The sequence below is a fragment of the Pangasianodon hypophthalmus genome, chromosome 2 (assembly GCF_027358585.1).
Source record: "Pangasianodon hypophthalmus isolate fPanHyp1 chromosome 2, fPanHyp1.pri, whole genome shotgun sequence".
Classification (NCBI taxonomy): domain Eukaryota; kingdom Metazoa; phylum Chordata; class Actinopteri; order Siluriformes; family Pangasiidae; genus Pangasianodon; species Pangasianodon hypophthalmus.
Window position 1 is genome coordinate 7,255,873 of NC_069711.1, and position 14,965 is coordinate 7,270,837.

The 14,965-nt window shown below is 37.7% G+C and overlaps 1 protein-coding gene across 8 annotated transcripts in view; it reads right to left on the minus strand.

The window, feature by feature from the left end:
• Positions 1 to 14,965, minus strand: part of chl1b (cell adhesion molecule L1-like b) — an 88,587-nt gene that overhangs the window by 24,210 nt on the left and 49,412 nt on the right. For 7 of the 8 annotated variants that reach the window (XM_053229327.1, XM_053229329.1, XM_053229321.1 and 4 more), the window contains exons 4-18: positions 13,708 to 13,898; positions 13,038 to 13,160; positions 12,445 to 12,615; positions 9,770 to 9,808; positions 9,329 to 9,440; positions 8,844 to 9,025; positions 7,867 to 7,998; positions 6,732 to 6,872; positions 4,340 to 4,451; positions 3,351 to 3,517; positions 2,446 to 2,605; positions 2,223 to 2,347; positions 1,817 to 1,918; positions 951 to 1,148; positions 576 to 646 (exon numbers count right to left, since the gene is read on the minus strand). In XM_053229327.1, the coding sequence (XP_053085302.1) occupies positions 576 to 646; positions 951 to 1,148; positions 1,817 to 1,918; positions 2,223 to 2,347; positions 2,446 to 2,605; positions 3,351 to 3,517; positions 4,340 to 4,451; positions 6,732 to 6,872; positions 7,867 to 7,998; positions 8,844 to 9,025; positions 9,329 to 9,440; positions 9,770 to 9,808; positions 12,445 to 12,615; positions 13,038 to 13,160; positions 13,708 to 13,898 (2,026 nt within the window). The remainder of the gene's footprint in view (positions 1 to 575; positions 647 to 950; positions 1,149 to 1,816; positions 1,919 to 2,222; positions 2,348 to 2,445; positions 2,606 to 3,350; positions 3,518 to 4,339; positions 4,452 to 6,731; positions 6,873 to 7,866; positions 7,999 to 8,843; positions 9,026 to 9,328; positions 9,441 to 9,769; positions 9,809 to 12,444; positions 12,616 to 13,037; positions 13,161 to 13,707; positions 13,899 to 14,965) is intronic. The other variant, XM_053229331.1, reaches the window with a different exon arrangement.

A 14,965-nucleotide genomic window follows, 5' to 3' on the forward strand; every position in this document is an offset into this window, starting at 1 on the left:
AGTCTAGCTTTTAAATGTATTCTAGATATAAAATAACTTCACTGTTGGCGTTCTGTTAAAATATGAAGGGAACCTTTAACACCCCTAACAATAGCGTGGCAGCAGAAGACTGAATGAGATAGAATTATCTATAAAAGCATGCTATTAATAATAAGAGGAGCACATAATTCCAAGAAGCACAGTTCTATTACCATAGCCAGGAAGCCAAGTAATAACCCAGTGAATGGGAGAGAATCACCTTTTCAAATAAAAAAGTAGAATATACTACTCAATCCTGCCAACTCCTTTCACTTTTTAATGAAAGACTCGGGCTGCCTACTTGGATGAGAATCCTATACATTTGGATCTGTTTCACAAAGGCCTCTGTTCGCTACTGTAAAATGATGGTGATAACATTTTTCTGTGCAACCTTTTTTTTTTGCGGGGGAAAATTCAAATGGATAATAGCAGAGCCAAAAAACTGATAACATTTGTTTGTTCTCTCCTTCTATTCCGAGGGAACAGAACTGTGCTTCAGCACTTTGAAATTTAGTCACTCTTGAAAGAATTTCATAACAGAACACATGGCCTCCTACCTTCCAGTTGATATCCATTTCGTGTGGCAAATGAGCTTCTATTTTGATGTTTTCAGGGTTCTTGTCAGGTGCTTTTGAGAGAGCAGAAATATGGATTATATTGGCAGTGAAATTTGTAGTGCAGAAGAGAGACAGAGAGGGAGAGATGGAAAAACTGGGAGAGAAGGAACAGAAAGAGAACGATGGCCTGTGAAATTCATGTAGAAGAGAGCAGAGGTTTAACAAATAGGGGATATCAATTATCTCACCGGTCTGAATACTTGAAAGTTCCATGCATTTGAAAGCAATGTGTTTGAATGTGTGAGAGCAATGCATTGGGCCTTGTGGTTCTAGACGGATTAATTATTGATGGAGAAAAAGGGAGATCATGCAGACCTGAGGCTGGGGTTTTGTATCTGTCGCTGGCTCTACTAGGTCGTCCTTTTCCCACTTCATTTACTGCTGAGATGCGGAAGCTGTAGTCTACGTGCCCGTGGAGCTTCAGCAGCGCCGAGTGGTGATTTCCAGGCACTCGCACCAGCTCCTTCCACCTGCCTGGCTCCCACTGGCTCTCCTCATATTCGATGATGAACTCTGGATTGGAAGGTAGAAATGGATCACCAATCAGATGGTCATCAAAATGCTGACAGGAGCTACAGAAATTAAATAATATTGAACATTATGCAAGATTTAAGAATTTCTGTAGTAACATTATATTAAAGAAAATGTAATATACTGATATTTGTTATAGTCTTAGTATTACCTGTCAGCTACAAGTGATTTGTTTCCAATAAAGTAAAAAATTTCCAAATATTTCTTGGTTCATTGTTACCTATTTAATACAGCAGTTTTCTAATTCCATTGTATTTATGCTGAACTGATTTCTTGAAGTTTTACCAAAGATTTCAAGCTGATGGTGGTAATACAGTGCATTTTGAGTTACATTTTGAGGTTAAAACATATAGTGTTGGGGTATCATTTTATTTCTTGATTTTCAGTAAGTGCTTTATCCTTGTGAGGGTTGTGGTGAATCCAGAGCCTGTCCTAGGACCTGGGAAAATCATCTTAAACTGTTTAGAAATATACATCATGAACTTATCCATCAACAAAATCAGTTTGGTATTGGGTATTTACAAATTCAGTCCTTATTTCCAGAGCTGTAGTCCACACATCTGTTCACACTCAGTATACATTCATGTCGTGTGTTCTGTTTATGTGTGGTGATATATAAACTACAGCAGGTTGAGGGGGGACCATATTACCTGTGATAGTGCTGTTATGGTCATCTCCTGGGATCCATTTAAGTTTCACAGTCCTGTTTCTGCGTTCAGCGAGCACCACACCTTGCGGGGCGTCTGGTACATCTGACACAACAGCACAAAAACATTGTTTTGACTGATGGCGGAGAGCTTCCTGGTCTGTTTGCTAGCTAGCATTGAATGTCCTTTAGATTTACAGCTTTCTATTGTGATTTTATAGAAATAGAATTTAATTTTAATTGTTTAATATATCATTTATTCACCTCAGTCATTAGAACTATAAACTATATTGACATACACACACACAGACACAAACACAAACACAAAAAAAAACGCTTTACATATTTCTGAGGCCTGCTGATGGTGTGTGCGCATGCAGAGCTGCTCTCTTTTGACTCTTCTCACTCACCCAGTACTGTAAGCAGTGCCGTGGCTCTATCCTGATCCACTGGACTTCTGGCCACACACACGTACACACCCTGGTCACTGAAGCTCACATTGACAATCTGCAGCATCTCTCCATCTACAAAATAGCTGTCAAAAACCAGAGAAGAGCAATGCATTGAACAGGAAGTCTTCCAGGGCATTCAATCACCACACTGATCAAGAAGTGCAGGTCTCAAGCCTTTTACCCAGTGCTTTCACTGTCGTTGAGAGGGATGCCATCTTTTTCCCAGATTATTTCATAATCCTCACTGAAGGACGGATCTACTTCAGCCCGACATGAGAACTGAACTGTGGTGCCTACCAAAACACGCTGGTCCCGAGGAGCATTCACTATCTTAGTGGGAGCTGAAAGAGTGAAAACATATCACGAGAATTTAACATGTTTCGGATCATTTAACGTCAGTTTATTTATTGTCTAAACTTTAAACCACTGCATTACTACTTTATCTTTATTTATCCACATAACGTGATTCAATTTAATCAGTGGATGCAGTTGAATGAATTAAATGAAACCCCTTAAGCCAGCCATTATGACATTGATCCTTGTGTCAGTTGCGGACAGACTATATTATCACACAACAAACCAAAGTTTCTCCTGCCAGTCAGGCAAGAATGGACTGAATGGTCTGAATAAGACCATATGACTTGCTGTAATCAGAACCACCCGGCTCAGAAATGTATCTAAATCATAATTCTATACAACACTAACATGGTGGACAAACATAAATCTGCCTTCCAAACAGCAAGCAATACACCAGGCAGCATAATAGGCTATCTATTTTCTCTCCAGATTTACACAGCAGTTCGTTGACAGCCTACGTTAAGGTGGAAAATGAACCATTTCTTTCTTGATCCAATCATGAAGTTCCTATCATGATTCCTAATCTGAGTTTAATTTCCTGTGCTAGAAAATACTTCCTCTAACCCTTTCCGTAATGAAAGAAACTCGACGCAACTAATTATCCTTACGCAAGTGAGACTCTAACATGTTACTCATAGTTTGCATTCCCTGTTATGCATTAATTATTTGTTCCAAAATTACGTCCGAAATCAAATCAGCAGAGACTTAGGAAAAGACCTGAGATCTCACCTTTAACCTCCAGCAAGGCAGTGATGGCCAGTTTGCCCTCAGTGTTTTCAGTGACACATGTGTACTCGCCATCATCCTCCCCCTTCACGCTGTGGATCTCCAGTGACCCATTTGCATGTATGGAGAACCTCGCTCCCTCTATAGCATCAGCACTGTCATCCTTGCTCCTGAAAACAAACAAACAAACAAATCAATAACCTCTATGCATATACCTATGACCCTATTCATTGTTTGAACATTTGTGTGTGATTCTACAAATCTACTTGAATTTCTCCCTAATGCCAATTTGTTCATTAATTAGGAAAATTACCTCTTTCAGTTATATCGATTGTAATTGATTGCTAATTACCTATGCTCATTTATTACTAACCACAGTTCCCTTTTTATTGAATTATTCCTACATTTCTAATTAGGTACTTGTAGCCTTACAGTTAATAGTAACTAAAAACTGCAAACTGCAATTTTTGTTAATGTTAGGAATTCTCTCACAGGAGAAGCTATTTAATTCATAACAATTGCTTTCAATTTTCTTAACCATTAGTGAATTATTTGGATCCTGTTTCACTGAATAAATTGGAAAATAACATATATTCACATTTACACAAAATGGCTGTATTATCTTTTGCCTATTCCTGCGTGTGTCTAATGACTTATAACACACACACACACACACACACCCATAACCCAAAAACATAATTCTTGACAGACTGCCATTACAATCATCATAACTAGTGCCTAAAGACTGATTACCTCAGAATATGTTCCCCTGTTGCACCTATGCAACAGAAAATGTGTTATCTTGGTTGATATATTTGAACCTTGCTGTATTCTCCACTGATAAAATACATGCACTGTATAAAAATGAATAAACCATGTGACCCCATCTTGAGGCACCAAATAAACTGGCATGTAATACCTACTGTAGCTACTGCAGTCTTCTTTTTTGACTGCTTGACTGTGCTGATTTTCAGATCGTGAACTTTGCTCACCAGATGATAGCTGAGGGTGGTGAGCTGAACACCCTGCAGTGCATGATCACTCGCCATCCCTCCACTGCTGAATACTGAAGATTATTTTCTGTCAGGATCAGCGGTTGCAGGTCTGTAAAAGGAAGAACCAACATTGCATGTTTAATTCCAGCAATGGGTCATAAAACCATATCACTTAACTACCAGATAACTAGTTACCATTTGTTAAACCAGTTCCCATGAACGTTAAAGAAAACACCTTTTCCTTGCACTCAAAACCGATGGAAGATGGTATTAACTCTCAGCTCAGAATAAACATGTCATATCAGTAGGATTCTTTAATTTTTTATGTTCATTAGAGAAATTCAGAAAAGCACTAGTTAAATCCATTATGATCAATTAGCATTCATATTGTTCTACTTTTACTAAAAAGATTAAGTGAAATATTTTGGTCCAAGCACAACATAAGAATTAAACATGCAAAGAGAAAAGAATTTAGTTTTATATTAATTATAGTAATTGCATCAATGTCCTTTTACGTTAATGTGGAACATCAAAATAAAAAGTTAGTTCCTGTTATCACTTATGTTATAGCAGCTATAAACAGTTGATCCCTCACATTCTCTTGAAGATAGTAGGACAGAAACAATGCAGCTTGTTACTGAGAAATCAAAAATCCTCAATCCTGAAGACTTTCTCAGGGCAGAAAAAAACTTTACCTCTGACTGTTACAAAGAGCTGCTACTGGAGACTCCTTCAATAAATGTTAAATTAGATGCTTTTCTTTGTTGTTGTTGTGGAGTTGTTTACTACAGAAACCATAATGTTGTAGAAGATGTGCATTGGTATACACCTGTGATTTGAATTATAGCTGGTACTATTGTGGGAGCTGGTGTTATAATAAATTAATCAACAGTTTCTTGAACAAGCATATTAAAGAATTCAACAGCACTGTGATATAATATAATGGTAAAAAGCATACACTAGAAATTTGCTTTTATCCTAAACTTGAGTCATATTGATCACATAATTGCAAACCAAGGCTAGATTTCACAAAACCTTTCTTTATGAACCAGTTTGTACTACTTTTCACCTATCTAAACATACAACAATAGCGTACAGGGTTCAGCAGCGCAGGGAGAAATGGAGTCATACCACTGTGTCTATGTTTATGCAATGTTTATGTTGTGCTTGGGCCACTTTAACATTCAACTGGTGAAACAAACGGTAACTAGGTATCTGGTAGTTATGTGATATGGTTTTATGACCCATCGCTGGAGTCTATGTCACACAAAAGAAAACACTAGGACTCTGTTGTCCTGCACTCAAATTGACTTTCTGTTGCTCAGTATTATCAGTCAGTCATCAATATCTGACCCCTTGACCCTGAAATCCTACCATGCCTCTCTGCCAAGCGGGTGATCTACTGTATCTCTCATGTGCAACGAACGTTCTGGCCATTTCCTATATCCTTCTTGCTTGCCTTTTATAAAAATGAGATACAGTTCTGTTTTTTATTTTGTCAGATGAAAGATGCGCCGCTTATCACTTGTGAATGGGAGTGGGAGGGGGGACATGTTAGCATATAAAAGGAGCTCATTTCCACAGGAGGAAGCAAAGAGAAATGAGTCTGTATGTGGCCCCACCCTTAAGGATACAAGCCATGTGTGTGTGAGTGTGGGTGTGTGTGTGTGGGTGGGTGGGTGTGTTCCTTCTCCTCACACACAATACAACATTGCTGGCCTCAGAGATCTACCTTTGCTCTGATCTACACCAACAAAGAAGCAGATGTTTATTATTTGTCCAGCATCATTGTTACCCTTTTATGTGTTTCTATGCATATGAAGTGAAGGTAATCCTTCAAACATATATTAATTAATAAGGGCACTGCAGTGTTACTATTGATTAATTTTGCAGTGCTCCAATTGTATTGCTTTATGCCTGTTTTTTCAGAATAAACTGTTGTGTGTGTTAACATATTGGATTGTGTTTATGAAGTGGTGAGTCTAGGGTGAATTAAACAGTTTAAGTATGATCATTTTGATTATGACTGCCTCGTTTGCTGGAGCCTGTGATGGTAATGAAGAGCCCTTTTTTAAATTGTTCCGCTTTGTTTAATATGTATTTAACCACCACGCTGATCATAATCAGGACAACAAACGGTTACCATAGCAGCGCAATCTCTTTTTACTACATTGAAGGGAAAAATCTTAGTAATAGATCATTCCATCTTTAATATACTGCAAGATCTTTTTTTATTTAACATATGTTGGGTTAGCCTCATATATATATTAGCTTCGCTTATCTATAGCGTGCTGTGCACTGAATTTTAAAATTCAAATTCATTTTAAAGACAAATAAAGACTAACAAAAAGGGTTTCGTCTTCAGCAGTATTATTGAGGCTTTACTCACTCATGATCATGATGTTAGCATTGGCCAGTAGCGTTCCGTGTCTGTTGGAGGCTTCACACTGATAAACTGCGCTGTCACTGGGGCTGGCGTTGTGGATCATGATGGTGTCATCAACCACTTTTCTGTTGGTTGCTGGAACCTCTGAAACAGATGCTAAATCAGCACTGGCTTACAGCAATCCTATTTTTTTTAATTTATTGTACTATGTGAGAAATTTTTTTATGTAAAATGTTCTTTTATCCAAAGAATTTTGAGATTTTGATTGGAAATGAAATACACTATAAAAAAATCAAACATATTATGTATGTGAAGAATAAAACATGCTTATTTTATATGTAAATAATCAACATCAAGGTGGTAACAGTAACTCCACTTCACATCACCCCAAAATTGATTATTTTCCAATAACGACACTTCCCAAGGTGCTTCATTCCTCTTATACCACAACAATTTGCTAATGCTAAGAATTTAGTTTTATATTAAGTCAAGAATGACACATTGCATCATCAATGTCCGTTTACGTTAATGTGGAACATCAAAATAAAAAGTTAGTTCCTGTTATCACTTATGCTACAGCAGCTATAAACAGTTGATCCCTCACATTCTCTTGAAGATAGTAAGACAGAAACAATGCAGCTTGTTACTGAGAAATCAAAAATCCTCAATCCTGAAGACTTTCTCATGGCAGAAAAAACTTGACCTCTGACTGTTACAAAGAGCTGCTACTGGAGACTCCTCCAATAAATGTTAAATTAGATGTTTTTCTTTGTTGTTGTGGAGTTGTTTACTACAGAAACCATAATGTTGTAGAAGATGTGCATTGGTATACACCTGTGATTTGAATTATAGCTGGTACTATAGTGGAAGCTGGTGTTATAATAAATTAATCAACACTTTCTTGAACAATCGTATTGAGGAATTCAACAGCACTGTGGTTTAATATATTGGTTAAAACATACACTAGAAATTTGAGTCATATTGATCACATAATTGCAAGGCTTGATTTCACAAAACCTTTCTTTAGACATGGTATGAACCAGGGAAATGTGTGTACCTATGTGTACCACTTCTCACATATCTAAACATACAACGATAGTGTACAGGGTTCAGTACGCTGGGAGAAATGGAGTCATACCACTAATAGAACGCCCGTTCACCATCCATTTCACAGAGGGTACTGGCTTGCCATATGCAGCACAGCTGATGATGACATCAGCTCCGATAACATTCAGCTGTCCCTTGGGTTCGATATCCCACTTAGGAGGCTCTGTTACAAAAAGAATGACATAAATGTACACACAATTTAATAGCAAGCCTGACATCTCCAATGTAATAATTAAGCTACATTTTTAATCTTTTCACTTTTTGCATTGTTTTGTGGTCAGACATGAAACAGTATGCACTGATGTGGGTGGAGTGGGAAAAAAAGGTGGTTCAAAACACGCCCTTCATTCTAAAACTGTTAAGTGCAACTCTTAACTCCATCTCCAGAGACCAAATATGATTTTTTTTGTGGTTGTACACCATTTATTGCTACCTAAAAAGAACAGACTGAACAATTTTATCCTTAGCAAAAAAGAATTCAGTCACAAAATGTAAATTAGACAGTTAATGTGTCATTACACAGGGAACATCTTATAAGTAATAGATTTAATAAAATATCTGATAAAATTAATTAAATACCAGACTTGCAAAATGTTTACGCATCATAGAGATGAAGAATTACCTGACATAAACACCGTCATAGAGCCAGTATTTGTTAGATAGATATATCAGCATGTCATTGTTAAAATACCACCAGCCTGAGATTTTTTTTTTAAAGGCGAAAGAAGGTGATTGAATATATCCAATATTTGATATACAGTGTATGATTTGATATATTTGATTGAATCTATTCAGTTACATGTTTTGATAATGTATTAAATATACCTTTTTACAATTGCACACACACGGCAATACCCTGATCTTGTGCTTTACGTTGGAGCTCATGCTACATCATATAAATGATGTCACTTAATTCGCATTTAGCTAATAATGAAAACACAATAATTTAACATATCCTTAACACACACTGTTTTTAAAACCTCAAATGAAAAAGAAAGACTATCTCACCCTCCACTGCTACGTGGAAGTAATGCACAGCTTCTCCATGTGCGTTATAGGCCTTGCACATGTATTTCCCTTCATCATCTTCTATCACTTCTTCTATGGTGAGATGCTTCCCATGATTCTTCAACACAGCTCGGTCAGGAAGTTTCTCTCCTATCTTTTTCCACTCGACCTCCGGAGTTGGGCTGGAGGAAGAAAAGACCACAAGAACAATATTCATAAATAAATCAAATGACAAATAGTATTGTTTTTTAAGTGACACTTAGAGATGGGAAAGTAATTTTATGGAACTGGATTGGACTGGTACTCGAAGGTAAACACATTATCTCAGAATAATATTTAATGTCATATTAATGTGCTAACATATTTACTGATCGTCAAAGTGCTCTTGGTTATCATTACACTAATGTCTGTAAATGACACACAATGCAAGAAATCTCATATTAGTAAATAACCTGAATTCAGTTAAATGAGAGAATGTTACTTACAAGCCTTCAGCAATGCATTCTAATAGCAGTTCCTCCCCTTTCAAAATATGAGTGTATGTTTGGCCACCAGAGGGCGACAGAAGACTGGGCTTCCTCTCCAGAATGGCGTTGGCTAGGATGAGGGACCATATGATCCATATGTGAGGCCATATGATACATATGATTACATGAAAAGCCACTTCTTTGCACATGAGCATGACAGTGTAATTAATTAATCGTATAATTCATTTTTATACACATGCCACCGAAGCCATTTTAAAAATATATAAATATATATTTCTGGTTATATCCAACAGATGCCGCAGAACGCAGCATGAGTACACATCCTGAAGTAATATGTCTAGGTTTAAATGTAAGCATAAAATAGGTGTGATATCTTTGCTTCATGCTGCTCAGCAGGTGTGCTATTCTAGAGAAGCAGGCGTAGTGAACAGCGCTCACCTGTTCCCCTTCCACTACCAGATTGACTCATTGACTTGGCTGAAATGCAGAAATGGAAAACAGATGGAAAATACATGGAGATACAAATAATAAATCCAAATAATGAATGCAATAAACCATAAATGAGATATCAACATCTGGCAGCGGTGATTAAAGTGATGATCAGGGATTTGCAATGCCATTTTGGAAAAAAAAAAATATTGTGTTTATGAATTATCCCAAAGATTGAATGCTTTAAATATTGCTTTTTCACATGCAGTACCGCCAGAAAGTATTTACCCCCCCTGTGATTATTTCTCTTTTTCCTGTATTGCAGCATCAAATTTAAGCATATTCGAGGGCGATTTTTTCTGCTCAATTTAAAGTTAAATATAACAGAAGTTGAGCCATTTAGTCTAAAGCCAATGCATAATGTTTGGCATAAACCAAATACACCCCAACACCCAGGTAACACCATTCCTGTGATCAAGAACAATGGTGGTAGCATTATGCATTAGGGTTGCTTTTTTTAGCAGGAGGAAATGCAAAGCCTGTCGCCATCATCGGTAACATGGATGGAGCCAATTAAAAGCGAATTGTTGAGGAGAACCTGTTCCAGTCAGTGAGACATCTGCGTTTAGGGTGAAAATATACATTCCTATGTGCTTTTTGAAAATCCCATTCCAGATTTAGTCCACCCTTTGCTGTTATTATATCCTCCACTCTTCGGAGAAGGTTTTGGAGCATGGCTGAGGTGATTTGTGCTCATTCAGCCACTTTATTTAATTTAATTTATAATTTTGTAGAAAGTCACTTCAAAGGAGGGCAGGAAATTTGATGTTGCAATACAGTAAAAAAGATAAATAATCATTAGGGGTGATTATTTTCTGGCGGTAATGTATGTAAATGGCTGTACATTTCTGTGAGTCTACCCAACAGAAGTTTCATTTCCAAGGTTTCCAAATGATGACATTATAACCAAATCACAATTTATCTTTTAAATAAGTTCCTCTATGTCCTGGTCCATTGTTTCTTTTACATGCTTCAAATATCCCCCTTTACCAGTTTAGAAAATGTAATCAGGTGGCTTCTATTACAATATGCTGCTCTTAAATCCCTGACCATGACTTTAATGTAGGCCAGTGCAAAACCATGAGCTTTATGAACAATGCTGATGTCTAAACGGCTCTCCTTCACAGAATGGATGACATGTCCCAGATGTCTGAACCACAAATGACCATGAATCAAACCTGTCTGATCCATTACTATACTCTAGACCTCAGATGAAACCTAGTGCTTGCTATGGCTGAGTTGATGCTATGTCACTGATCAAACCCCATACTGTCTCTCTGACACATAGACTGTGAAGTTTTATGTTCTGTTCAGGTCAAAATGACAGATTTGATGTTTAAAGGTGGAACAAGATAAAAAAAACCCTTTAAAGTTTCTGCTGAATATTGCATTTTCTTATACTAAAGCATTTTTCAGCAACTACAATGAATTATTCAGTAGCTACAGTAAGGATAACATGAAAAGCTATCGAGTTATAAGGATCATTCATCCATCTTCTGTAAAAACTATCCTGGTCAAGGTTGAGTTTGATCTGGAGCCTATCCTGGGAACACAGAGCATGAGGCGGGAATACACACTGGATGGTATGTCAGTCACTAAGGCATGTGCCACGAGTCCCAGGGCAACGCGCACACACACATTCACACATATGGGCAATTTAGCATAGCCGATCCACCTACTGACATGTTTTTTGGAAGGTAAGAGGAAACCAGAGAACCCAGAGGAAGCCCAAGTGGACACGGTGAGAACGTGAAACTCCACACAGAGAGTAATCCAAACTCACTGGAGGCTCTGGAACTGTAAGCTACCTGCTGCACCTACTGTGTCACTCTAGCTATGAGGGTGAAGAATATGAACATAAATAGAAACTTATTGATAGAGCCAGAAAGATGTTAATAATTTTATGGGAAGTGGTGACCCTGCTGTCAGTGTGGGACACTTCAGCAAGAACCTTCACCCTCTCTGCTCCCAGGATGCCCTGTTATGGCTAACCCTGCTAGCTTCCTAATATGCTAGGTTATGCAAAGAAAAGAATTTCACTTTTTTTTCTTATATTGCACTGTCTATTTCATTTTTTTCACTTGCGATTTAAGGAAATTGTACACCCCAACTTTCTGTGCTTTGAGAACTACTGTATATTTAAAACCATAATCTACAATGTGCAGCCTGTATTTAAAAGCATTAGTTTTCTTAATAAAATTGAAGCACACTCTTGAGTTATTGTCCCTGACAGCACTTAGGGAAATCAAGTGGGTGGAATGGATGAAAACTCTACTCTGTTGCATCTGTAAACTCTAGGTTTCTCCTCCTCACTCGTATATTACAGCATTAGCTTAATCAGGTTGCTTTGTTTTTCCATGCCAGTACTGGATAAAAAGCCTCACGATTTTAAGTTCAAGTCCAATTAATATTTTAAAAACAACTAGCCTTTGTAAACATGACAGAAAATAAGTGATTTTCTATTGTATTATTTTCTCCATCTCTTACGCACATGCCAGCCCACACACACCTGAATCATAACCTTAAATCAATTCAAGTTTTTCATACTGTTTATATTACAAAAGTAATGACCTGGGTCAAAAGAGAATACATCAGCTAACAGATTGTTTGAGGGTTATACATACAGTTGCTGACAATAACGGACATGGCGGTTTTCTGGACGATGGTACGTATTCTTGGGAAGGATGCATAGCAGCAGTAATCTCTCCGGCTGTCTGTCTGAATGGCGTTGGAGAAGTAGAGGTTCCCATTCAGCCCCACAGTCACTCTCTCATCCTGCTCTATTTGCTTCATGCCTACATGAGTAAAAGAGAGAGGGGGCAGAAAATAGGTTCAGTGCTGTCTTGCCTGCGTATGCATAGCAAGTACAGCTATATACACCCAGTATTTGCTCTTTTTATTTTTATTTTACGTTAAGTGGTTGAGAGCAACATTAAAACGTAATTGGATGATCATTAAAAGAATGCCTCTGTGTAAGTGCTTTTTACTTACTCAATATAAGTGCCATGCCTTAGATGCTAAACCAGGGCACTTAAATAAATGTTATAAATAATTTTTGAATAATAACTCAGATTGTGTGGTAACAAAAATAATTCTGTATGAACAATAAGTGTGCCCTAAAAGTAAGAAATTATGAAACAGTCTTTTTATAGAAGCAATATATAAGCAATAGTTGTGACCCAATAAATTTACATGCATGTCATGTTTGGTTACTCACTGATAGTCATCCAGTAGATTTCCAGTGGAGGAATTCCTTTAGGCGGATTGCATTCCAGAACAAATGGCTGTCCCTCTTCAACCTCGATTGGATCAATTTTCTCTTTTGGGAACTTCGGAACATCTGGTCAGCACAATAAAAACAAGGCAAATGCTGAAATCGGCACGTTCAGTAATATACCGTGGCAGCAGGAGGGCAGTAAGAGGCCTGATTCTCTATAGATCCCTTAAGAATGTGCCAACATAAAACAGAGAAGATTTATAGCACCCTACAACCTTGGTCCCAAAGCACAGTAATAACACACCATTACTACATCACCACCTCATGTCAAACTTCAATGAGTGACTAAGAAGTGCTCATGCTTTGTCATTGCTGCCCCTTTGGCCTGGTTCCATCGTCCAGAGATTTATATAGTGGGTTTTAGAGCGCTGCAAGGAATGTATCTAGGAGTATGATAAAGAGAGCGCTGGGTCTATTTTTCACCCACTCCATCGCCAAGGTTCACATACACACAATTATACAGCAGAGAGAGAGAGGGCAAAGGTCAGGGGGCTTGTAGCAGGCAAATACAGTGGACACCCCCGCCGAGAGCAAGAGTGGCCGTTTCAGCAGACTCCGGCCTCTAAATCTAACTGAAAGAACCATAATAGTACACTTATATTTTACTCACTGGGAATGATGAATTCAATTTCCTCTGACATGGCAGTTCCGAACTTGTTGGAAGCGTAACAGCGATAGGTGCCTTGGTATTCAGTGAGGTTCCCATTGTTCGGGATGATAAAAGTTCCAGAGGCTTCATTAGTGACCAACATGGGGTCCTGATAGGGATCAAAATCTTGCCCGTTCTTTGTCCATTTGAATCTAGGGGATAAAAATTTTGGATAAACAATCTGAATCCTTAAATAATTTACAGCACTCTGATAATTATCTAATTATCTGTGTTAACTTTGTTATGGTGGAATAATACAGTGCACAGCATCAAGAGAAAGAGAGAGAGAGACAGAGAAGACTTGAGGGTAATTCAGTTTTTACAATGTTTTATATACGATATTGATATCATTTATATTTTAGCAATTGCAGAACTAATATAATTCATTCATTCATCTTCAGGAACCTTTATCCTGATCAGGGTCATGGTGAATATCCCGGGAATACTGGGCATGATGCAGGAATACACCCTGTATAATACACCAGTCCACACACATTCCCATACTGATTCACACCTAGCGGCAGTTTATCATAGCCAATTCACCTACATGTATGTTTTTAGGAGTTGGGAGGAAACCAGAGAACCCCGAGGAAACCCACATGGACGTGGGGGAATTGTGAAAGTAACCTGAGTGTTGTGTTGTCATGTGTGTATTAGGAGCATTAAGTAAATTTAGATACAGCCTAATAATATGACTAATTGGAATAAAAATGTTTGTGTATACCCCTGAATCAGAATAGTATAAACAGATTGAGGAGAAGCAGAAAAACTTTACAACATAACCTTTTTTATAACCTTAATAGTTTTTGTGCAGTTATTCCTAGACAATGTCTTGAATAAAGTCAATCAATCTGTTTTTGTTGTTTGTTCGTTTTTTAAGTCTACATGGCCTGACAAGATGTAGATTTTCTGTTATTAAAAGAGCATCTATGTTGAACATTGAGCTGATATCAAAAAGTATTTTCTGTTTTTCAGTTAACTCTAACTTACAGTGTGTGGTTAGTTCATAATAAAGGGGCTTTTCTATCCTGTAAATGCTATTGTGATAAAAATATAACTGCTGATGGGAGAGTAATACAGACCAGAACCTCTACATCAAACATATCTAACTCAAAGATCTGTTGATCTCATTTCCTACATGTCCTCTGAACAACTGCCTTCCTGTCTGCCTGACGAGACGCTTTAAGTGTTGCCATGGAAACTGCACAAGAAAGGAGGG